This window comes from Mus musculus, chromosome 7 (assembly GCF_000001635.26).
Source record: "Mus musculus strain C57BL/6J chromosome 7, GRCm38.p6 C57BL/6J".
NCBI lineage: Eukaryota > Metazoa > Chordata > Mammalia > Rodentia > Muridae > Mus > Mus musculus.
The window spans coordinates 13,258,558-13,283,890 of NC_000073.6; the positions used below are offsets into that span (position 1 = coordinate 13,258,558).

General features: G+C 45.5%; 2 protein-coding genes across 4 annotated transcripts in view; one reads left to right on the forward strand and one right to left on the reverse strand.

Moving 5' to 3' along the window:
* Positions 1 to 409: 409 nt before the first annotated feature.
* On the reverse strand, positions 410 to 20,164 carry Zswim9 (zinc finger SWIM-type containing 9). Its single transcript, NM_177312.4, is given in 5 exon segments — positions 410 to 2,341; positions 2,343 to 3,083; positions 10,778 to 11,090; positions 18,589 to 18,871; positions 20,087 to 20,164. Coding segments are annotated over 4 exon segments (2,550 nt in total). The 5' UTR covers positions 18,864 to 18,871; positions 20,087 to 20,164; the 3' UTR covers positions 410 to 1,120.
* Lig1 (ligase I, DNA, ATP-dependent) overlaps positions 18,618 to 25,333 on the forward strand; it is a 34,252-nt gene continuing 27,536 nt past the window's right edge. Inside the window, 3 exon segments of one of the 3 annotated variants that reach the window (NM_001199310.2) lie at positions 18,618 to 18,972; positions 21,591 to 21,664; positions 23,896 to 23,985. In NM_001199310.2, coding sequence (NP_001186239.2) covers positions 21,648 to 21,664; positions 23,896 to 23,985 — 107 coding nt within the window. In that variant the 5' untranslated portion in view covers positions 18,618 to 18,972; positions 21,591 to 21,647. 3 annotated transcript variants of the gene reach the window in all.

The following is a 25,333-nucleotide window of genomic DNA, read 5'->3' on the forward strand; positions in this document are numbered from 1 at the left end:
CTCTTTGACATTAGATGCTCTTCAACTCCCACTTCTCAGCTCCTCCTCAGTGTAGGCTTTATCATCTCATTTTGGAACATCTTAGGAATAAGACAATCTTTCCTAAGAGTCTTGCCTCCACTTGAGATGAGACTCCATTGGCCAGAACTTGGTCAAAAGCCCATTTTCAAACTAATTGCTGAGATGACTTTGGCATGGTCAGAAGTCTGGAAATTACCATGGTTCTGAAGTGGTTCAGAAGAAGGATGAAACGTCAGCTGTCCTAACAATGGGTTAATTGTGAACCCTCCATTCATCTGGCCCTAGAAGAAATTCATAGACAAAAAGAAACGGATGCTGGGCCATTTTGTTTTTCCTATGAACCTGTTTTCCCCACACTCTCCCAGAAGCCACGAACTCAGCCTGGAGATCAAAATAATGCTGTTTATTTCAATCTAAAAGTACAGCTGTTCACTTAGTTCCCTTCCCTCTGAGGCAGTATGCAGGTTGTCCCACCAGAGAGCCATCTCCCCCGCACCACCCTGAGAAATGGCCAACTCCCCAGGTCATCCTATCATCTTCTGTCTTCCTCTGCTTTGTCATCTCCCTTTAAAAACTGTCTTCACCCCTTCTCACCCTCTCTCCTTCCATGCTTCACTTCCCCAGCCCTATCTCTTGTCTCCCTCCTATCCTTTCTCCAGTTTTGCTCATTCTTCCTGGCTTTTCCCATTTCAACCTTGTAGTCTCTAGGGCTCTCCATCCTTACTCTTGTCAGTCCCCATAGCTTAGCTTCTTTCCATGACCTCCTCTGTGCATCCCCCTGCTCCAGCTCTATCCCTTTCTTGGCTGACCCTGTCTCTCATAACCTCTTCGTTTCCTCATTTATTTTCCAGGGCAATGTCCTTTCGATATGTCCTGGCCATTAGCACTTCCCCAGGTGTGGCTCCAGGATCTCAGAGATAATAGCCAGCATTCCCTAGGATGTAGAGAAAGAAGGCCAGAGGAGGTCTTTAGATGACTCAGGAGGTGATTAGAAGTGCTCGGGTGACCCACCGGGCAGGGCATAAACCCTATTATCTTTGGGATCAAAGACTATGTTCTTGCCCTCCATGTGGAGGGCAGCAAGCAGGGGTACACAGGGTCAGGGCTCCTGAGATCTTCCCCAGCAATCTCTGAGCAGGTCCATGTGGAACAAGGCTGCCCCTGTGAGGAGACGTGCAGCAAAGAGGTGTCTGCAGGGCAGGCATCTGGCAGCATAGATTGAGCAGCTGCAGTGTGTCAGGGCCCCATCCAGGAAGAAGTCTGAGGTGCCATCCTTAAGGGCAAAGCCAGCTCCGGTCCAGTGGAAACCTCGGGTCCCATGTTGCCTAGCGAAGGCTAGCTCCTCTGCCACTAGATCTGCCAACTCTGGCCCACAGGCTGCTCGGAACTTGGCTAGTAGCTCACAGTCCACTCCCTCATCTCTACAGGGGAGGCAAAGTCTCTTTGGTTCCCCTGGGCCTTCTTCACTTCCTCCCTGTACTGCCTCCCCTGCAGCCAGGGACTCAACCCTGTTCACTGCCCATTCTGGATTGCCTTTCAACACAGTTTGCACAGGGGTGGTGCATGGTACACCATTCCCCATCCCTAGAAGCCTCCCCCCAGGGTCCCCAAACTCCACCTGCTGTCCTCCATTCTTGAAACTCACAGGTTGGGGTCCCCTGCCATCTCCATTTACTATGCCTGTTGCTCTTGCGTCCTCTAAATGAACAACAACAATGTCCTCCAGGCCCCGCCTCCTTTTGACTAGAAACCTCCCACTTCTCTCCTCTGCAGTCTCCGGCCCTTTCTGCCCCTCAGCTCCCCTCTGATCTCCGTTCTTGGGGACTAACTCTAAGGGCTTCTCCACATGGACCTCCCTCCACTTTCTAACGTCGATCCCCTTCTCTATTTCAAACGGAGGCTCTTTCCAGTCTTGAGGTTTTGGTGCACGTGCCCTCTCCTCCTGCAACTGTACGTCTCTCCAGGGCCTTCCTTCAAGACTCTTGGCATTCTCAGACTCAACCAGGTTGCCTCTCCGATCTATGGGCCCCAGCACCCTTACCCTATTCTCTATCTGGGTTCCCCTCCAGTCTCTGACCTCTGGCTCTCTCAAAAGCTCTTTTTCCAGCTGGGCTCCTGTCCCTTCACGACCCCTCACCTTCTGATTCTCCAACCAGACTCCTTGACCATCTCTCAAGTGCAGTCGCCTCCCTTTCTCACTCTCTCGATGAGGCCTTCCACAGTGGCTGGTCTCTGTGCCCCTCCCCTTCTCTTTCTCCATCCTTGCCCTATTCCTGGGTTCACTCTCCAACAACACTCGGTCGCCATTAACACCCTCTGAGGGCTGCCTCTCCAGTTGCATCTGCCCATTGCATGGCCACTAGGTCACGAAGGCACTGAGCTACACTATGTGAGGGGCTGAGGCGTCTTAAGAGTCGCCTGCGATGGCTGCGCACAAGAGCACAGGCATCCAGGTCACGGGTTGCTTCGTAGGCACGGAAACGTACCCACATGTCGTGGCGGGGCGCCCAGTTGTGCTCAAAATATCTGATGAAAGCAGTTGGAGCCTGGGAACGCAACTCAGCCAGCGCCTCGCTGTAAGCAGTATAGGATTTTGAATCTGCTAGGCGGCAGAGGAGTGGCCACAGGTCCGGATCCTCCTGGCTGGCACCACCCAACTCCTGTGCCTTACTGAAGAGCGTCTCTAGACCCTGAGCGCGACAGATCTGCACACGTGCACACGGCAACAGCTGGCGAACTGCACGCAGTTGTCCGGCCACCTCTGGTCCAGCTGTGAGGCAGCGCACTCGGCCTTTGACATCAGGAGCGCTTTGCAGCAGGGAAACCAGCATGAATCTCAGTAGGCTAGGCGTGCCGGGACGCGCCACGCAACAGGCAGCCTGGCGCGCACGTCCAGCGCTGTCCACACACAGTACTGCCATCAGGTCCAGGGTGCCCTGCAACCCAGGTAGCCGGTCCACCAATAGGATGCGTGGGAAGCGCCGCAGCAGCGCCCTGGTGCGCGATGTTAGAAGGAACACAGTCTCTACCATTGCTTGATCCTCCACGAACACCAGCTTCACCTGTAGACAGGGGCAATAAGTCAAGAAAAGAGGTCAGAGTACACCGTGTGTGTGTGTGTGTGTGTGTGTGTGTGTGTGTGTGTGTGTGCGCGCGCGTGCGTGTAATGCAAATCCATTCGTCCATGGGTTTGCAGATTCTTTTGGTTGGCAAGAGGCACATAAGAAAACCAAAATCAGGAGTTCGTGTAACCTCGCAGCTCTCCACAGTTTGTGATCAGGACATCCTTCCTGATCTGACCTGATAATACTGGGACATTTGCATGTGTGATACTGTTAGCCGCTGTGATACTTTTGAGTCCTATTTGCTGCTGCTGCAAGCCAGGTGTTTGTTACTCCTTCCTGCACCCAGCAGCAGTCTATGCAAGGGCCTTGGACCACAACAGGCTGTAGGAACTGCAAGAGACAAGCAGCCATCTGGAAGCCCTCTGTGCCTGCTGGAGCAGGGACTGTGAATCTTCTTAGACAAGCCTCCAGTGGGATCCCCACTGCTTTAGTTTGAGGGCCACTAGTAAGCAGCAGATTGTGGAGGCAGATCTTGATTTAAGTCTCCCTACCCGCCTCATGGCTTGATTTTACCTTTCTGCCTCAGTTTCCTCTTTAACCTCCATTCCTGCCGGTTTCCTCTTCTAGGAACTGACTGTTCATTCCTCCCAGTCCTGAGAGAGGGAACAGCAGTTAAGAACAAAGCTTTCTAGACCAGACTGCCCCACCTGAGGTCTTGCACCTACTTCTTTCTGGCTAAGTGGCTTTTGGCTGCTTGCCTCATCTCCATTTCATCTTTAAAATGGCAACAGCAAGTCCCGGTACTAGAGAGATGAAATGTATTAATGAGTCTTGTACATTGCCTGGTATAAGCAACATCCTCATTATTAAGAAGTGGTCAATATGTACTTTCAGAAGAGTCCAGGTTCATAGTGACCATATTCATTATTTGTTCAAAGACTCCCCTCTGCCCCAAGATAGGGTTTTCTGTCACCTACACTGGTCTCAAACATGTAGCTAAGGATAACCTTGAACTTCTGGTCCTTTTTTTGTCTGCCTTCTAAGATGTGGGATTACAGGCACATACCACTACACTTGGCTTATATGAGGTTCTGGGCATGGAACCAGGGGAGCCAATTGAGCAAGCACTCTACCAACTGAGCTACACCACCAGCCCCAGATCTCTTTAAGTACTGGGCTAGTGGCTAGAGATCCACGAGCCAGTTTCTGTAAGAAATAACTTACAGTGGTGGAAACAGAATTTGAATCCAACTTAACCAGAGACCTCTTTACAGCATTCTGCCATAATCCAACCTCATCCTGCAAGACTTAAGAACAAAACCAAAACACTGAATAATGTCCAGCTTTCACAAAATCTACTAAATAATCTATGAACAAACTGAGTAGATGGCTCAATGGGCAGAGTGAGCATAGGACCTGATTCAAATCCACAGCACCCACATAAAAAACTGGGCACAGCTGTATGATTGTAACTCCAGCAATGGGAAACAAAGACAGGCAGATTCTGAGAGTTTAGAGGCGGCCAGCCTAGATGAAAACAGCATTTTTTACTTCAGTATGAGATTGAGGCAATAACACAGTGATATGAGGAAGACAGGTAGTATTCTCCTCTGACTTCTGCATGGAAACATGCATTGCTTTGCTCAGGTACATGCAATACATGCACACACGCACTCAGGTGACCAAAATACATAGATATTTGCTAAAATAATAGGTTTGGAAGAGTCCGAAGAGAAGAAAGGCATTGCTTACCTAACCCTAAAATCACACACTTAGCACTCCAAAGGGTACTGAGATTCAATGTTTTAAGAAAACAGAAAAAGTCACACACACACTGAGTTTATCACTGACCCAAGTTATAGTTCTACAACATTTTCAGATATTACTTACTTTTAAATTATTTTATGTGTTTTTTTTTTGACCGCATATTCTATATATCATGTGTGTGGCTGGGGCCCTTGGAGGCCAGAAGAGGATGCTGGAGCCTCTGGAATTGGAATTACAGTTGTGAGCCTCCAGGTGGATGCTGGAAATGAAACTGGATCCTCTGGAAGGGCAGTTAGTGCTTTATTATAATTTTTTATTTACTTACTTTATGTATATGAGTACACTGTAGCTGTCTTCAGACACACCAGAAGAGGGCACCGGATCCCATTACAGATGGTTATGAGCCACCATGTGGTTGCTGGGAATTGAACTCAGGACCATGTTTTGTAGAACCAAGGATATATTTGGTAAGCACAGTATGGTGTGGTGGGAGGAAGTACCGCAGCGAGCCCATGCTGAGCACCCAGTGCTTTTAACCTCTGACTCATCCCTCTAGTCTCCAGCATTTACACTGTCATTTGAATTTACTTAAAAGATGTTCAGCCCACACCCGCGGTATCCAGTAGGGTAGCCACATGGAGGTGTTTATTCAATTTAAGCTGTGTCATATTGTTGTAATAAACTGTTAACTGTGAGTATAACATGCTTCTGTGTTCTGTGATTCCTAGTGAATCACTGAACCCCAGAGTGGCACAACGGTCTCCAATGGCAACAAGGGAGGGACTTGCCCAAGTCTTTGGGCTAGGAAGTCTAGGAGAAAGGTTTAGGCCTATAGGAGTGGTGGGGTAGGAGAAGGCAGAGTTGTGTGGGTGACACTTAATGGGTGTGCTAACATTTGATGAAGGTGGAGCTCTTATGTAAATCAGTTTAGTCTTCTTCCAAATAGTTTCGGAACAAGCATGATATACAGAGCACTGCTCTAGGAATGGAAAAGTATAAATCAGGTGCACTGTGGTGTGTGTATGTGGAACAGGCAGAAAATTAGAGAGAAATAGATCTTAAGGTGATGATTCTGGGTGAATGAAGCCCTGAGAACATTAGTCATGCATGAAGTGCTTCTCTACCAGACGCTCCTCCAAACCCTTTAATAACCTCACAAAGCATGCACTGTAATTACCCCCCCACCCCTTACACAGGGGGAAACAAACACAGAGAAGCCAGTTGCTTGCTCATTTGAGGTCATCCAGAGAGAACTGGCAGAGTAAGGCTCTGAGTCCATGTAGCTTGGGCATAAGGCCAGATTCTTAGGCTCTGTGCACAATGGTGCATCTGCAGAGATGGAAACGTTTAAGGAACATTGTTTCAGGCATGTGCAGGTAGTGGGTAGAGACCAACCACAGCACTTTCCACTCCCACTCCCACCTCCCTATAGGCAACTATGCCCTTTCCTTTCCATATCAGAGTGATAGTACTCTCCACTTTGTCCTGAAGGAGGAAAAATGAGGGAGTGACAACAATAGCCAAATAACTAAAATATACAGGGTTACTTTCTGGATTCTTTCTCTTTCTGTCCCTGTCTCACTGTTGTGCCACTCTGTCATCTATGCATGACAAGATAGATGCTCTCTTGAGATTTTAGCAGAGGTTCTCTCCGCCTCTTTGTCTCTCTGTCTGAAACCTGTACAAGACTGGGGCTATTTAAGTTCCGCTATAATGGTGAGGAGTGGCTCATGAGGACCAGACCCTCCCCAAGGATGTGTAGGCTGTTACTGGTTGCTAGGAAAAGGACATTTCCTCAGCAGTGTATTTGCTTGTAAACCGCCCATGCTTCTGTAACCCTAAATAAAACCATCAGTTTCCCGAGGTAGACCTAAGTGGAACTGCGTGTTGGGTATGTTGCTGTTGCTCCATCTGGAGTGAAGAGAAATTTGTTCATCTGAGGAAAAGTTCATGGTTCCCTGACACACATACTTAATCCACACCTGATAATCCTAAAAAGTATTGTCTGTTATTATCACCCCCATTTACAGATGAACAAACTGAGGCTCCAAGAACCTAAGTTACCTGTTTATAATGTGTTCACTGTCCTATAGCCAATAAACAGCACAGCCACAATGTATAGGAAGCATTGAGAACATACCAAGAGTAATCAAGTTGCCAGCTTTGACTATACCCACCCCACTCCAGGATGGCTGAAGTGGTATAAACACTGGCAAAACTTAAGAAAGGTCTTGATGACATGGCCCGATTTTGTCCTTTGTCAAATGTACTGGTTATTTTACTATTCATTGTGACCAAATACTTGCTAAGAAACAACTGAAGTGAGGAGAGTTTATTTTGGCTTACAGTTCGAGTCAACAGTCCTTCATGGCAGGGGTAGGAGATATGGAGGAGCGTGAAGTGGCTGGTAACCTGTGACTGCAGCTAGGAAGCAGAGCTCTGACAGGAAAGCTATAAAGACTCTAGACACCACCTCAGTGATCTACTTCCTCTAGCAATGCTTCATCTTGTGAAGGCTCTACAACCGTCCAAAATTGTGTCACAAACTAGAGGCCACATGTTCAAGCACATGAGCCTATAAGGAACATTTCACACTCAAAACATGACAAGTGACTGTGGGTTTCTCCATCCTGGGCACTTAGTACTTTGTACTTCATGTGCTTTGCAAGTGCGTAGTATCATTACTTGTTTTGGTCAATGACATATAAAAAAAGGGCCAGGTTCTGAGCTGTCCAAAAACAATCTCTGCTATGCTTTTCAGTCCCCGCAGTGTCCTACAGTGGCGTATAGTGTTACAGGCTCATGCACATGTGGGGCTCCTTGGAACCTTATGGGAGGTCTTTAGTTCATTAGGGTATGCATCTGAAAGACTGTGACTCAACACCAGTCCTTGAAGCTTTTCTGCTTCCTGCCTTGCCAGGGCCTTGAGCAGCTTGCTCTGCCATGTGCTCCCTACATAATGTACCACCATGCCAGAGACCCAAGTCAATGAGGCTGCCGATTCTTGAGCGGAACCTTTAGAACTATGAAATAAATGAACTTATTTACTTTGTAAAGTTTATGGCCTTGGGCATATCAATATACTGATGTAAAGCTAACATACCCTTCCTTGAAAAACTGCTGCAAAGTGAAAGGAATATATAAATGCTGTCTATCTAGTTTGGGGATGACAGTAAAGAATTCCCTTTCAGATTACTGATGTGCTTTATAACATAGAAGTCTTTCAAAAGAACTTAGAAGTGAAAGAGCCTGGGTGAGACTACACAAAGTGATGGACTGAGCATCCCTCTTTCTTTTCAACCTCTAAAGATGGGGGAGAGAGAAAGATGACAGGTGCAACACTTACCTTGTAAGCTGGAAAGCAGGTGAGGAAACTGATGGTTATCCTACCCACAAAAACTGTGAAACCTAAGTGGGCAGATGGAAAGTACTGGTAACGAATACAGAAACCCATTAGGATCAGGCAATACAGGGTTTGCTCATAAGACTAGGTTAGGGCTGTAGGAAACCCTGAGATTCTCCTCTCCCTCTAGGCTGTCACTCTTCCAAGTGGCTGGAGGTTTATTCTGTAAACAGGGTAAATGGAAAAAGTTGCTGGTCTTGTGGACAGCGGGCCCACCTGAGAATGAAGGAGGGAGATTCCAAGCTCCATGCAGGGTCGACATGCATCATGCTGACTGCCAGATCCAGTCCCTTCCCCATATAGCAGCTAGACTATGGCAGCCTGGCCTTCACCCCCAATCAGCAAGTGAGAAGACTTTTCTCAGGGGACCTGACCAAGTCCCAGAGAAAGAAGGAAAGATGTTGACATTTGGCATTCGTCAGCATGCAAGGTAAGACAAACTATTTGTGTGCTAGTCATGGTAGCACACTACTCCCAGCATTCAGGAGGCAGAAACTAAATGACTAGGAGTTCAAGGTCATCCTTAGGTACACAGCCAGTTCCAGGTCAGCCTGGGCTTCCATGGGCCCTTACCTCAACCAACCAATGAACCAATCAACCAACCAAACTGAAGATGCAAAATAGACAACATTGTCTATTGTTGAGTGGTGTGTGTGTGTGTGTGCACTTGAGCATATATGAAGTCATGCATGTGTGTGCAAGCTGGGGCAGGTTATAGTTAATGGAGTTTTAATCAACCTCAAAGAACAATAATATTGGGTCATTTGTCATTTACAGGGACATAGATGGGCCTGGAGATCATATTAAGCAAGTCAGACTGAAATAGGAAAATACTGTATTTTTCTCTCATTTGTACAGCCAAAACATATACATAATGAAAATCAAGGAGGGTTATTAGGAAAGAGGATGTGGAGTATAGCAGGGGAATGAGGGAAGAGGATGATGTGAGGTTGGGGACTAAGGTCCACCAAGTACATAGTACACTTGAATGGAAATCTCGTGAACTTATAGCATTGTGTACTAGATATATAAAAAAATATGTATTTTAAATATAGAAATGTAAACTTACCTGCACATGTACAGCTCTATGCTACCTGATGCAAAAGTCATACTAATGAAGAGGTCTGTTTAAATTCAATTACTTAAAAACTCCAGTTTTGGGCTGGGGGAATGGCACAGTTGGTAAAGTACCTGCCACTCCAGTATAGGGACCTAAGTTTAGATGCCTAGATTCCTCATAAAAAAACTAGTGAGAGGTGGGGGCAGAGACAGGTAGATCCCTGAAGCTAATTGGCTAGGTAGCCAGACTACTCAAATTAATGAACTTCAGGTTCAGTGAGAGTCTTTGTCTCAAAAATTAGAGGGGTTAGGGTGGGGCAGTGAGATGCCTCAGCAGTTAAAAGTGCTTACAACCAAGCCAGAGGACCAGGGTTCAATCTTTAGAACCTATATGGCAGAGGGAAAGAACTGATTCCTGAAAATTGTCTTCTGACCTCTGAATGCAAATTGTGCCCTGGGTTCACCTGCACACCCACCACCCCCAAACAAGTAAGTATAATATAGTTAAAAACCACACTGCAAAGTAATCAAGGTCAACCTCAGGTGCCTATGTGTACTCCATCCCTACAACAAAAGAAACAATAATAAAAACAAACAAAAACCCCAAAGCAATCAACCAGCCAACCAACCACAAACCCAGCTCCTCAACCATGTTGAGACATTTCAAATGATCAAGAGTACATGAGGCCAATGGCTACTATGCTGGATAGCAGAACTAGAATCCCCCATTAAGAGGTTGGGAACACGGCTCAGTGGGAGAACACCTGACTAGAATCCTCCAATGAGGGATTAGGAGCATGACTCAGTGGCAGAGTGCTTGCTCAGCATATAGTAGGCCTTGAGTTCTAGTCCCAGGACTGCAAAAATAAACACCAGATAGTTAACAGTACATTACAATTTCTGCATGTCCCTAGCTTCTTCTGCTTTACAATACTTTGAACTCTATCTCATTATATAACAATTTCCTGTGTGCTGAGTTCAGGGGCATACTCTAGGAACATTCATTAAACAATGGACTTGTTTATGTACTTTCCATTTGTATAGTCCAAGTTGAAAAAAGATTAATTTCATCTTCCCTCACTTGGGTTCTCTTCCTCCTAGTACTTAATTGACATCCTATCCGGGTGTTTCTTGTTTCTGCCACTAGAACTTCTGCAAGGGAGCCAAGAGACATTCGTGCTTATTTCATTTTCAGCCCATTAAAATGAACTCAGACTCTTATTGTACCGGTTACATTTCAAGGCTAATCATCCACGCATGTCTGGAGTTCCCATACAATAAGTCTGCATAGGATAGAAAGCTGTTGTTCAACAGTCCATACTAAAGGATGTTCTGTGGCTGCACCTTCAGCACCCTAGTAGGTGCTTACTGAATAAATGAATGATATGTGGTGAAGGAATGAACAACCCATGATGTTGGTCAATGTGATTCTCCCCGCCCAATGCTACTTGTGAGACCCTACCTTGGCCTCCGGATCTGTGCGGAAGAGCCCCTCAAGCACTTGCAGGGCATCTAGGACCCCATGGTCTGGGCCCTTGCAATGGGTCAGCAGGCGGCGCACATCAGCAGGGGCCACAAACTGTTTGGAGATCTGGTTGGTGATGCGGACTGGCAGGCAGGAATTGGCCAGCAAGTGGCCTGGGCGGAAGTGGTAGGCGAACTCACGTGGGCAGGCTGGGTGTGAGTGGGTCAGCTGGCACTCAGTCACCACGAGTCGATCTCGCAAAGGGCTCAGCTTGACAGTGATGAAGGCAGGGCAGCTGGGCTGGGGAGGCCTGCAGGGGGAACCACCAGCGCCTCTGTCACAACCTTTTGTTCAATCTCGGTTCTCTGTTTTCTCTCTTTCTCCCTCCCCCTTCCCTCTCCTCTCATTAAGTTTCAAGGATAGAGGAATGGAGAGGCTTAAGAATATACCAGCTGGGTGAATTTGTACACGTTTCTGCATTTCATCTCTGTATGGTAAAAGGGAATTAATAACAAACTTGTCTCATAGGATCCTTGTGAAGATGAAAAATAATTGGTATGCTTAAAACCCTCAAGACTGAAACAACATCTACAACATAGCAAACACTACACACTGGTATAGTCTTCACCCACACACCTAACTCTGTCCCAAATGACCACACACCTTTGTTATATCATTACCAGAAATTTTTTGCAGCAAAAAAATTCAGAGGCTGGCAAGACAGCTCAGTGGGTAGAGACACTTTCCACCAAGCCTGAAGACCTGAGTTGGATCCTTGAAACCCACATGTTGGAAGGGGAGGACACTCCTGCAAATTGTTCTCTGACTGGGCCGGGCACTTGGGAGGCAGAGGCAGGCGAATTTCTGAGTTCGAGGCCAGCCTGGTCTACAGAGTGAGTTCCAGGACAGCCAGAGCTACACAGAGAAACCCTGTCTCGAAAAAACCAAATTAAAAAAAAAAAATTGTTCTCTGACTGCTACACACACATACATATACAGCTATACATACAATAAGTAAATAAATGTAACAAAATTATATAAACACTTCAGATTGTCTTGTATCTGCTTTTGGTTTCACAATACCATCTCCACAGATGAGGCCTTAATGATTTCTCCCTTCCCTCTGTCCTCAGAGACAACTACAACCTATAATTATGTATTTTGCCTTACTATGTTTTCAAAGCCACAAGCAATGGATAGTATATTTCTGCTTCCAAACTTTGTATATCCAGGTACTACTCTGGCTAGAGGTAGGAAGGTCACTTGAGTCCCGGAGTTCCAGAGTAGACTGGGCAGTACAGCTAGACCCCTTCTTAAAAATAAAAGGAAAAAAAAAAGAAAAAGAAAAACCCTTCAGGAATAATGAGAATAGTGTTCATCAAGATATGCATCACCTGTCATGGATGTGTCAAAGGCACTTTGGAGCCCTATACTATTTGACCCTCATCAAATGTGACTGCCTGCATATGGGCATTAAAAGACACTGACTGGCATGCACACAACAGGACTATGTATACCAGCCAGAACCTGAAACCAAGCCACAGGTTGAGAAAAGAGGCTCTGGTACGCTCTAAAGAAACGTAACACCAAATAACACTAAGAACCAACTAACCACTACCATCTCCAATGTGGATATACCTCATCAAAGCTAGAAACAGAAGAGCAATCCATTGTGGGATTCCCATCTACATTAAATTCAGTGGAAGACAAAGTTCACCTTTACTAGACTAGATAGTAAAGTGGCCTTTGAGTGGTTTACCTTAGATGGGAAGATGTGGGGTTGAACACTAGTTTTTGTTTATTTGCATTTTGAGACAGGGTTTCTCTGGGTAGCCTTGGTTGTCCTGGAACTCTCTCTGTAGACCAGGCTGGCCTCTGACTCACAGGCGTTCTAGTTTTTTTTACACATGTATTTTATTTTGGGCAATGTTATCATGCTTAATATGCATAGTGCATATATTCCCCTATATGTGTGTTACACTCTAGAAAAAAAATTCCTTTGTTTTGTAGTAGTAGTACAGTGGGAAAATTGATATGCCCTCACAACTGTCCATATCCTAGTCATAACTATATGTGTCACCTAAAGTTGTTCAAGGAACTTTTCAGATGTGAGTAAACTAAGTATATGGAGATGGGACACTTCTGGATTATAGTGGTGGCAAAGGGGTTGGTATCATTACCAGGATCTTTATATGGGAGAGAAAAGATTCAGAGAAGGAAGCAAGGCACTTGTGTGGCTTGTGTAGGTGCTAGAAGCTAAAAGGGTAGAGTATACTTGTTCCTGCACCTCCAGGAGGATCAGAAATTCAAAGTTACCCTCAAAGTTATTCTAGTCTACATGAAACCCTGTCTCAAAAAAAATAAAACAAAAAACCAACCAACCAACCAAAAAACCCAAAAGACTTAAGCCACCATCTTTGTAGTAGGTGGTTACAAAACAGGAGACAATAACAATGGCACCCCTATGCTTCTTTTGAAGACTGTAGATTTTTCCCAGGCTTTTCACTTGTTATTGCTGCATTCCATGACCCTGACATCTGTTAAATGATTTCCCTGTTGTTTACTCAGCTCACTCTGTTAGATAACACTCTGTATGAGTGAGTTTGGAACAGTGGTTCGTAAAGTGCACAGCACAGCCTGGTGCATGAAATCAATTTCAGGAGTTATAATCATTATTGTAAACCATCAATGAGAAAAGGTAATACAAATCAGTACTTGGGTTTGATCCCAGTATCTTAGAAAACACACATAGTATTTTCATAAAATACTATTTAAATTGACATCTTGAAATGTGGTTTAGTGGTATTTCTCTATGGAGTGGTGATAACAGCATTTCTTCCCCCCTGGCAGGAGGTTTAACCTATAGAATAGAGGTTGGCAAACATTTTCTGTTAAGTGTGAGAAAGTAGATATACTGCAAACAGATATATGCAAATACACACAAGTATATGCAAATGAACGGTGTGGCTATGTTTCAATAAAAAACATAGTTTTCACTTTATAAAAATAAATTTCAGGTTGGATGGAGTCCAAAAGCTTCATAGCTTGATGGCTCTTGTTTGTAATCTACAGAGCCTATTATGTTGTTAGGAAGTCATGGATCATTCTTTAGTGGTCTAGAAAATGTCAATAGTGGATTCTACCACAAATGATCTTCTATTGTCTCCAAATCACTCCCGAGACAGGTGATTGTTCTCAGGATAAATAGCATGATGAAACGTTTCCATGACATATCTCTTTTCTCCTATATGCACACTCAAGAACCCCACAGATTAAAAAGAAAAAAATCTAAACAATTTGTGACTTTCCCCCTTATTTAAAAATAGTAAAATACAAAGGTAGAAAAGTAATCTATTTTGGTGGCTGAGACAGAATTATGCAATGCAGCCCAGGTGGGCCTGAAGTTTACCATCTCCCTGCCTCAGTGCTGGGGTCAGAACATTCTTGCGTACATAAATTGAAATAAGTAAAAACATACAGGCCCACAGTGGCATTAGGTCAAGGCTACAAGCACCCACATCTGATCCACCCAAAGTGGCACATTCCTGAGATTCCATGCACTCTATTTTCTAAGGAGAGTTCATAGACACTTGTTGGAATATGGTCTGGTCACTTTGAGACTGGACGGTTTCTGCTCCTAAGTCAGATCTTATAATTCAGGGGATGCCATCGTGTCTGTGAAGCCATCCATCTTGCCAGAAAGCACATGTCCTCTGTGGGGTCCTGGCATCTCACATGACAAAATATGGATGCCTCAAGGTGCCATTTTTAGCAGTTGCTTCCCTGCACATAGGGGCGGGTAATGCCAGCATCCCTAAATGCAAACTCCACATGGACAGGAATTACTCATTTTACCCATTACCTATAGCAGCATCTGGCCCCCAAAGAAGCTCAACAATAATATACAGTAGTTCTTCACATCCACTGGTTTTATCTGTAAACCCATCGAGAATCAAAGTTATTTAGCAAAAACAAAAACAGAGAAACAAACGAAAAACCAAGCCATCTATACTGACTACATTATATACACACTTTCTTTGTCATGTTCCTCAGCAGTACAACAGGGTTAAGCACTTGCAAGCAGTAGATATTACAAGTACGTGGAGGTACTTAAATTTCATAGGAAGATATGCATGGACTATATGCAAATGCTACACACTTTGAGCACCTGTGGACTCTGGTGCTCTGGAATCAATGCACAGATACCAAAGACAAGTGTATACTGAGTGACTCGTTGGACCCCACGTAAACAACTGGCCACACATTCAGCATCCCTTCTCATTTCATCAAAATCACCCAGCACCACGCCCTGCCTGCCATGTTTTTGAAATCTCAGGATCATCCATGTTTTTTTCTATCTTACAGCCACCAGCATTCTTTCATCCGTATAGTTTGCCTTTTATATTCACTTGACTTACTCTTCCTTCAGATCACATCACCAGCATCGTCTCCTTAATGAAGTCAGTCCTTACTGATAAATTCCAGGCTAGGGTAGATTTCAACACATACTGAGGTGAGAGTGTGAAGGATGTCTGTGTGCATCCTATGTTCTCCATTCCATTTCAAAACATATTCACTGCTCATATGAAATGTTTTGAACATCCTTCTTGACTGGACCAATGGGCTGATTCCCAGAACTGTTAGGCACCGGAACACTTAATTCCTACACTGACAATTCATGACTGAAATTCAGATGAGTGGGGTAGGGTAGGTTAAAGATCAAAAGCATGATGTTTGTAATCAAGACTGTGGGGTCCAAGTCTTGGCTTTCCCACAGGAGCTGGGACAGTGTATGTGGGTCATTTAACTACCCCGTGCCTTGATTTTCTCACCTGGGAACTGGGGCTGAAATACTGTTATTCTTCCAGGCTTGATGAACAGATGAAATGATGTAACAGTGGTTAGAGGGGTGAGAAAACATTTAACAAAAAGAAGTCAATATTCACAAAACATTCTTCTAAAGGGATGTGGTTTTCATGTGTTTGGTGTTCCCCTCATGCTTATTGTTAAATAAAAACAAATACAAAGATTGTGTTAGAGTGAGTATGGAGCTTACAAGATAATTTGTGTGAATCATTTGCTTCCTTCTACTATCTGGATCCCTGGGATCAAACTGAGGTGGTCAGGCTTGGTGACAAGCACCTTTACTCACTGAGCCATCTTACTTGCTTGACATAATTTCCCTTCATCTTGCAGATTTTAAAGACTTTGTGTTTTTGAAGGCTGGAGTATGTTGGGAAGGGTTAAGGAATACTATTCTACAGAGAAAAATGATAGGAGAAATGCCACTAGTGTTGGAAATTTAGAGGTATATAGAGCGCAACTTGAGGCTACTGAATCTCTGGAAAGTTGGTTACTTCAAATACTCCCCAGATACTTAGCCTCCTCCTTGCCTACCAACCCTGTCCTCTAGACCATGCCAGCATGGGTGAGATTTTCCTGACTCTGCTTACAGCCTTTTGGAACTCTTCAGTATTCCAAGGATAAAGCCCCAGTGCTCAGCCTTGCCAGATCCCGGTTTGGACATTCCCTGCTGCAGACTTTAAGCCATGGCCTGTCCCTGGATTGTGGCATCTGAGAGGCTCTGCTTTGTGCAACTAGGTAGGGCAGGTGCAAGAGCTTAGAAATAATATGTTCAAGTCACTGTCCCCAAACTAGCCACCAACCCCCTACCACAGAGCTTTCCACCAAGGAACCAATCTCTGTCTACTGGGTCACCAGGCTCAAATTTAGGGCATTGTTCTCATTCCATAGAACCCCTGCTCAATTGTTCTTCCTGGCATTTGTAGAACATCTGGGACAACAACTACAGATAGTAAACACCGTGTGTGTGTGTGTGTGTGTGTTTTAACTGTCCATGCATAAATATATTAAAAAAAACTTTCCAAGGACCTGTTTACTGTCATCTCTTCTAGAACTTCCCCTAAGATTTCAAGAACAAGATAGCTCAGTGGGTAAAGGTGCTTGCTGATAAGGGGCTGAGTTGGATCTCTGGTACCCACATGGAGAAAGGGCAGAATGTACTCCCTCGAGTTGTTCTCTGACCTCCACACCTAGACTGTGACATGCTCCTCTTTCCCCACAAAATAAATACATGTTAAAAAAAAGATTTTAAGTAGAGTGGACCACTTTCCTTTTCTCCACCTCCCATCTTCACTCTCAACTTGATTCTCAATACTGTATGTGGCTCTTTGAAATTTCTTTCTTCCTCTATGTTGCGCTTTCTCCTCCCTTCTTTCCATTCTTTTAGTCATTGTCTCTTAGATTAGATTCTCAGTGGTTCAAGAGCTGGGATAATCAACTGTGGTCTCAAAACACCCAGCATGCACACAAGAAGTACTCAATAAATGGTTGTTAAATGTTGAATTGTGTCCTGGTAGCAAAGGCAGATTCTGGATTAGGCCTGTCTCTTTTGCAAGTGCTCACTCACTAGACAGTTGTGTGAGGACACATGGTTGAAGTTGTTGCTCTGGTGCTAGACCTCTGAAGCTCCACTTCTACAATAAAGAACAAGAAAGAACCAGAGCATACCCCCACAACAAATGTCGATATACTTGGGGTAAGAACAGCTATGGAGTGCTTACTCCATGTTGGATGCCCTTCCAAATAATTAATAGGTTCTAATTCATTTATTCAAAATCTATGACACAGATACTTCTGTGTTTGCTTCCCAGATGTGCAAACTGAGGCCCAGGAAGGTGATGTTATCTTCTCCATGACCATAATTATAGGTTGACACCAGTCCTGAGTCTGTGCCCCTACAACTATCACTTAATTGGCTGCCCTGGATGTCAGACATGGGTAAAATGCTTTCTTATGCATGCTCATATATCCTCACAGTGGTCCTCAGTAGCAAGTATACATGTGACAGCCCCATATCAGGGATGCGAAAGCTGAGGTTTGAGGTGTGAAACCCATTGCCCAATGGTATCCTATTCCAGTAAGCGGTAGGGCTGGAATCTGGCAGCTCAAAGGCATAGCCTGTATTCTTAAGTACTCTGCTCTTATCCATGGCTTCAAACTAAAGTTCTCAAACTTTCTCTCAGACATACACAGGGACCACTAGAGAGGCAGGACAGAACAGCGGAGCTCTGAGCATGATGCAGTAAATAGTAGATTAAGGCAGAAACTAGAACTCTTAAAGGAATTCCAGCAGCTGACCATTTGCTACATAGAAGCATGGTTTTGTCATGTCCTATATTCAAGGAAGACTTCCTTAGTCCCAAGTGGCTCTCTTTTAACTATCTACCAACCCTTTGGTGGTACTACCCATTTGCCAGGAACTACCTACAAACTTACTCTTAACACGAATCTTCTGGTCAGTCAGAAAGTTCCAGATGGGTAGATTTTAATCTAAAATAACCCCAGCTCCCAGAACAGGATCTGGTTCTACACTGACTGGAGATATCTTCCTTTCTTATGGCTTTCTTCACAGTTCAGTCTTCCAGGCTGCTTTTTGTAGATGTGCAAGACCTGGCCCACCAACTTCGCTAGCTGGCTCTGGTATTTGGGGGACAATCAATTCTCCCCTGTCTTTTGGCTTGTTTCAGTATGCCTCTCACTCTCTACAATGGCCTCTACTAAACCCTGTATATCAAGTCTGGGTTGTTTTGTATTGAGTCTTATTTATTTCCTGGCTCAGACTCCATCTCAGTAAGTATCCTTCCTTGAATCTGTCCTGCCTGGCTTTTCTGTACTTGGCAGAATCAGTGGGCTTCTCTCCCTGGTATTAAACCTGTGGGTTGGAAGCTGTTTGGCTCACCCCTTGCTCCCCTCCCCCTGTAGGGTCACAGCTCAGGCTCACGCACCACGCTGTGGACTTGTTGGGCATGCGCACATCCTTGCACACCAGCAGCACGTAGCTGTACTTGAGCACGTGGATAAGCCTGTAGAGTGGGGGCGTGTTGGCCCAGGGGCTTCGTGCCACACGTGTGGAGCTCTTCACCGAGAAGACTACCAGTCGCTGCTGGCACCACTTGTCGAAGAAGCGGCTGAACTCAGCCCAAGAGAAGAAAGTTCGATCCAACAATTCCTGTTCCTCCTTCTGCACGGCTGCGCTCGGTAAGGGCTCTGTCAGCTCCATCCTGGGACCTTGAGTAGAAGTGGGGAGAAGAGCTGGACATCAGACCCATCTCCACCTGGGTTACCACAATTTCATCATCAGACTGTCTTATCAGCTACTGCTGCCTCAGGTACGTCTCAGACAAATCAAAGTGGTTTCATTGTTTGCTTTCCAGATAGGAATCTCCATCCCATTTTTGTGGTTCACCTGTTGCCTTCCCAGATTCAGTTGGCATTTAATCAATTTCAATCCTAGTTCCAGTTGCCTTAGATGTGACCTCTAGGTACAAATGGAATCAGTTCTACATATCTTGCCTTTAGCTCAGCTGTGAGCATCTTTGCAAATGTATTCCCAGCTTCTTGCTAAGATTTCTCCTTCTTCCAGATGTGAGTCCTATGCCTGGTGATAATATCTAGTAGTCCCATTCATCTGTAGCTCCCTTTCCCACAAGTCTACATTTGAGTGTAACTCATATCTACTCTCATAGCTAAGGCATGAATCTCTCATCCCAGTCATAATCCTCATACACCTTTCTTCTCCCTAGGTGTATCAAATGTGCAGCTGTTGCCCCTCAGATATGACTGCCTTGAACTGCTACTTTGATCTGTGTTTTTTGCTTCCCAGAGATGCTCTTATCTCCAGATGTGCTGCCCATGTCCAGTCAGGGATCATTCGCCTACAGGGGTGTGGCCCACTTGTGGCAAATTCAACTCAGAAGTGTCACCAATAGTCATCTTTGGTCCATACTCCTAAGACTTATTCTCCTCCTGGGCCAAGTTGCAGTCCCCTCTTCCCAGAAATTGCTACTATTCTCAATGTGTATCTTCGTTTTGGACACGGCGCCTTGTCCTCAGATGGGCTTCTTCACTACTAATGCTCCCCCGGGCCCCCACGTCCCGCTGAGCCTCTTGTCCCTTGCACAGCCCCTTTTATCCAGTTCCCACCTCTCGAGACTCTCTCAACCTGTCTCTCCGCTGCTCCTCCCGGCCTGACCATCCCACATAGCGGTGCTTCTCCACTCCTAAAGCTGTGCACCCTTCCGGCCCCCTCCCCCTCAACTCACCTACCCAACCCAAAGCGGCGTCCACCTCCCACAATGCCTCGCGCCCAAGCCCAGCCCGGCCCTTGCTCCCGGGATGCCCCGCGCGGTATCCCGCCTTTCTTCCCCTAGTGCCTGGCAAGGTGGCTTTCCACCAACCCTTCTCTTCTCCCCGACTGTCACCCTTACGACCTCGCAGGCTCACCGGCTCATCCACAGGGAGGACAGGCTTGGGGCCGCTTCCCAGCATGCTGTGCGGGACAGCGCCCCTCCCTCTCCCCACTCTGTCCCATTTCTAGGCTGCCTCACGCTCTAGAGACTACAACTCCCAGCAGCCTCCGGGCGATAGTTGCGGCACGCGCTACTCGCAGGCCCCCGCCCTTGCTCGTCTCCGCCCCCTCCCGCCAAAGTGCGCGCGAAATCTGTGTGGCGCGAATTTGGGGATTTCGGGTTTGCGTCTCTGAGCGAGCGAGCGAGCGAGTGAGCGAGTGTGGCGGCGTCCGGCAAAGTGATTTGGAGAGGCAAGTGGGGACGTGGGCACGGGCTTGGGGCTGGGGTCGGCGAGAGTGCCGAGCGCTTGTCGCCAGTGAGCTTTGCAGGTTCCGGGTGCGGCCAGCGGAACGGGAATGGGGACGTCGCGGCGACCGAGGGCGCAGGAGAGAGGGCAGCAAGGAGCCGTGTACAGGGAGAGCCACTGGCTGACTGGCTGACTGATTGACTGGTTGACCAAGGCCGCAGGAGTTTTGGTGTCTGCGGAGGACTGGTGGCGGCTTGGAAGGGCGTGACTAGGGAGAAAGCCTGGCGGTGGGCGTGGCCATCAGAATTAGTGGCGCCAAGAGAAGAGGGGCGGCCTGGGGCCGGAAAGGAAGGCTTGAGTGTGGTGTTTCACCCTGGACGCCTGCTATCAATCGGTGTGGGATGCTTGGTGTTATGGGACGCTTGTAATGAAAGCAAGGTGACGTCATTGGTCAGATAGTGGTCCGATTTGAAGACTAGAGAAGCTTGGCGCGATGAGTGTCAGGAGCCAGGGAAAAGGTGAGCTTGGCTGCCAGAAGGGGCACGGATGGGATAAGACTGGAGATCTGCAGACACTTAGGGGAGGGTCAGGTCTTGTTGCTTAGTGTATATGGAGTTGAAGAGGCAGAGAAACTTGAACAGGGAGGACAGAGGGAAGTTGTCAGGGTGAGGATGGACATTTGGAAAGGGAAGCTGGCCTTTGGCATTTGGCAGCCAAGGAAGGCTTCAGATATAGCTTAGTGGTACAGTGTTTTCCTAGCAGCAACAGACCCTGCCTGGGTTCTATCTTCAGTAATATAAAGGGGAAGGGGGCAGATAACGAAACTTAACTCTCAAAGAATAAAAATGTGAAAAAAAATAAATGTCAGTAAAATTTTCTCATTCTATGGAGAGCAGTCACCATTAAGATAGATCCACCTGTATCTATCCCATAATGCTGGGTTTACAGGCATGTACAACCATGCCTGCCTGACATTATTATTATTATTATTATTATAACATGGGTGCTGGAGATTCAAACTCATGTTCTCTCTCTCTTTTTAACAGCAGGCACTCTTACCCACTGAGCCGTCTCGGCAGTCCCTGAATACACTTGTTCTTTTATTTCCTTAAGAGTTGTGTTCCCCTTTCCCCCAAGTCTTAGTCTCTGGCACAGCCAATATCCTTAGCTGGTCTTTGGATTTCTTTTTCAGGTACAACTGATGAGAAAAAAAGAGCAAGAGAGGAAAGGAGAGACTTCTGCTGCCAACATGCAGAGAAGTATTATGTAAGGCCCCTGCCATGCTCAAGGCACTTTGTGTTGTGATGTTTCCTGGGAAAATGAGAGCTAACATTCACCCCAGATAAGGGCATTGATGACAAGCCAAAGAAATGATTCCACCAAAATTTAGCTTAGTAAAACAATTGAGTTATATGGTGTTACCTATAGGAAAGCTGATGCATCAGAGGCAACTACATCACTCCTAAGCTCACTTCAGCATGGGTGATGACTTCTGAAAGTTGCATCCCTGGAGCTATCTGCTCAACCTGCAGGCAATTCCACTGAAGAGACCCCTCACCCTCAGCAATTGCTGAACTACTTATGTAAACCTTGGGGAGGGGCTAGTGAGTCTTACAACTTTCTGAGCCTCTTCAGTGTTTTGAGCTTCCTGATTCTTGCCATCCCTCTTCCTTGCAAGAGGGAGTGTCCACATAATTCATTCTCTAAAACCCTGGGTTTTCTGCTTCATAGCTGCCTTTTCTGAGAAGACCTTGAGGGAGACCTGAAGTTGAAATTTCCTAGTGTTGAGTAGTCTAGAAAATGGGAAAAATTAATTAATTAGTTAATTAATTGCAGGCTGTGGATCCCTAATGTAGTAGTTTTCAGTCATCAGTTTTGCCCCCTGGAAACGTGGCAATGATTGGAGACATTTTTGGTTCTGACAGTTTAGGGGTTCTGTAATCTGCTTTTGATATCTAGCGGACAGAAGTTAGACATGCACTAAACCTCCCTCAGTGCGCTGGACAGCCTCAGTGCTAGTTCATAGCCTGTGTACTAATGCGATGTTTCATGTTTAAGAATGTGAAAGAGGAAGGCACTTGGTTTCCATAGTTGTAGGCTTGGTTAGATCCATCTACCAAAATGTTGCCTGGTCTATCTCTCTATGGTCAGCTGTGTTTCCTTTGATGTTACTCTCAGTCTGGCTCTCCCAAGATTAGCACTTCCAGGGTACCTCTCTCTCTATTTTTTATTTATTTTTATTTTTCTCTCATATTCTCTCATAGATTACATCCTTTCTGAATACCCCCCTTTACTCCTTCTAGCCCCTCCTCTCAATTTACTCCTCTTCCATTTTCTTTCAGAAAAAGGGCAAGCCTCCCAGGGTTATTAGCCAAGTTGGCATAACAAGTTACAATAAGTCTGGGCACAAACCCTCATATCAAGGTTGGATAAAATAAACTACTAGGAGGAAAAGGGTCCCAAGAGCAGGCAAAAGAGAGATGCCCCGTCCTACTTTTAGGAGTCTCACAAGAATACCAAGCTACACAGTCATAACCTATATACAGAGGACTTAGCCCAGAACCATACAGAGTCTGTAATTGCGGCTGCAGTTTCTATGAGCCCCTATGACCTCTGCTTGGTCGATTCTGTGGGCTGTGTTTTCCTGGTGTCATTTACCCTAATGGCTCCTATAGTTCTTCCTCCCCATCTTCTGTGGGGTTCTCCTGGCTCCACCTAATGTTTGTCTCTGCATCTGCTCCTGCTACATGAAGCCTCTGATGATAATTGGGCTAGGCATAAATCTGAGTATAGCAGAATATCATTATGAATCATTTCGTTGACATTTTTGTCTGCCAGTTGTGTTCAGTTCTATCCTGGGTCTCTGGGCTGTCCAGTCTGGTTCCTGGCCATCCTTCTCTCTCCTTTCTGACCCAGAGCTATTTATAGTCAAATTTTGGCTTGGGACAATCATGGTGGCTACAGGTGTGCAGTGCACTGTACTAATTTTTAAGGCTTGGGTTATGTGTCTGTGTATCATAGGTATAAGTGTTGGTCACTCATGTACTAAGAGAAAGAAGGGTGTATCAGATAAAGGAGGGAAGAGATACTAGTAGACTCAGACCTTATCATCTACCCTACTAGATACCTGGGAAGCACAAATCCCCAGGCACTCATGTGATGGAAAACTGAGTATGGTCTGTCCTGAGATAACAACTCTTGTTTATATGCTTTTTGCTCTCTTATTTTCTTTTCTTGCCTTTTACACCCCACCCCCAACTCCTGTCCTGCCCCCAAGAGTCCAGAATAGAATAAAATCCAGGGTCTTTGTCCATGCTAGGGGAGCCCTCTACCACTGAACTACTAAATCCATACCATTGTCTCCCCCCCCCCCCAACACTCCTAAAAGTTATACAAAGGTAGAGGAATATGCATGGCTGGTACCTGGAGCTTCAGGTGTCGTCCAGGTGTGCAGAGCATCAGTGCTATTAATGACTCGACCCCTTGTGTTCCTCCAGGTCATTTTTTCAACCCACAAAAGAAGGTAAAGCGAAGAAGCCAGAGAAGGAGACACCCAGCAGCATCAGAGAGAAGGAACCCCCTCCAAAGTATGTAAGGGACGAGGACAGCATATGCCTTTAACAGTCAAAATTATTTTGTCTGCATGTGTTAAAAACCTACTTCAGATGTATCAGGCCTCAAAATGATACTTAATTTAGATAGCAGACAGCCAACAGAATTCTTGTCAGGGTTCTGTTTGCACATGCTTTGCATTTATTCTAGACCAGACTCTCCATTGGGTAGCGATGTTGGCCACATTTTGATTGATACATTCTCAGGAAGATGCTGGGTGGCCTTGTTTGGGTAACATGATCACCCTTGGGCCAGTGTATGGATGTGAATATACATTTGGTTCATAATTTCCAAATTGAGATGCTGAGCAGGAAACTTTACTTCCTTTGTTCCAGCTTCCTCGGGAGTAAAAAGGTACCTAATATCTGATAGGCTTTCTGCATTGGGTCAATGAGTAAACAGATGTGCCTTTACACAGGGTTTCTTTGTGTGGCCTGGCTATCCTGCAACTCAATCTGTAGACGAGGCTGGTCTCAAATTCACAGAGGCCCGCTTGCCTTTGCCTCCCTATGCTGGGATTAAATGCCGGTGCCACCACTGCCCGGCCAACACTGCTTACTGCAGGAAGGCACTCCCTCCGCACATGCAGTAGTCAAGCTATAAATGTTGGAGTAGGTCAGTGTGCAGGTGCATGAGAATGCATGCTTCTTTTCTGTGATGTACTCAGGTCATGCTGTATATTTTATATGCTATTGTTCATCAGCTTGCTGTTGTTAACATTATAGCATAGAGGATTTTTTTTTTTCTGTTAAGGAGCACAGGAGCTCAGTTCTTTTATTTTCTATGTTGTATTCCCTACTATGGCTATCCTAAAGGAATTATTTAGCATTTAATTTATGAGAATATTTAGGTTATTTCCCTTTTATGGGTGTTACAGTTCTATACTAATATATTTAAATATGCTTTTGCTTTTAATTACATGTAAGTGTAATTATGTGTATAGGTATTTTTGTTTGACATTGGTCTCTCTATGAGGAATTATACATGGTAATTGTAAAAACATTAACTCAGATAACTAAGAAGAAATTTGACCTTGGGGCTAGAGAGATGGTATAGTAGTTAAGAATACAAACTGCTGTTTCAGAGGACAACAATTTGCTTCTCAGCACCCATGTCAGGTGACTCACAGTTACCTGTAACTCTAGTTCCAGAGTATCTGATACCTCTGGCTTCTTGGAACTCCTATGTCCATTTGCACCTATTCACACATAGGCATACACATAATTAGTAATAGTAATAATAATAATAATAATAAAATCTAGAGACTTCAGAGATGGCTCGGCAGTTAAGAGCGTTTACTTCTCTTCCAGAGGACCTAGGTTC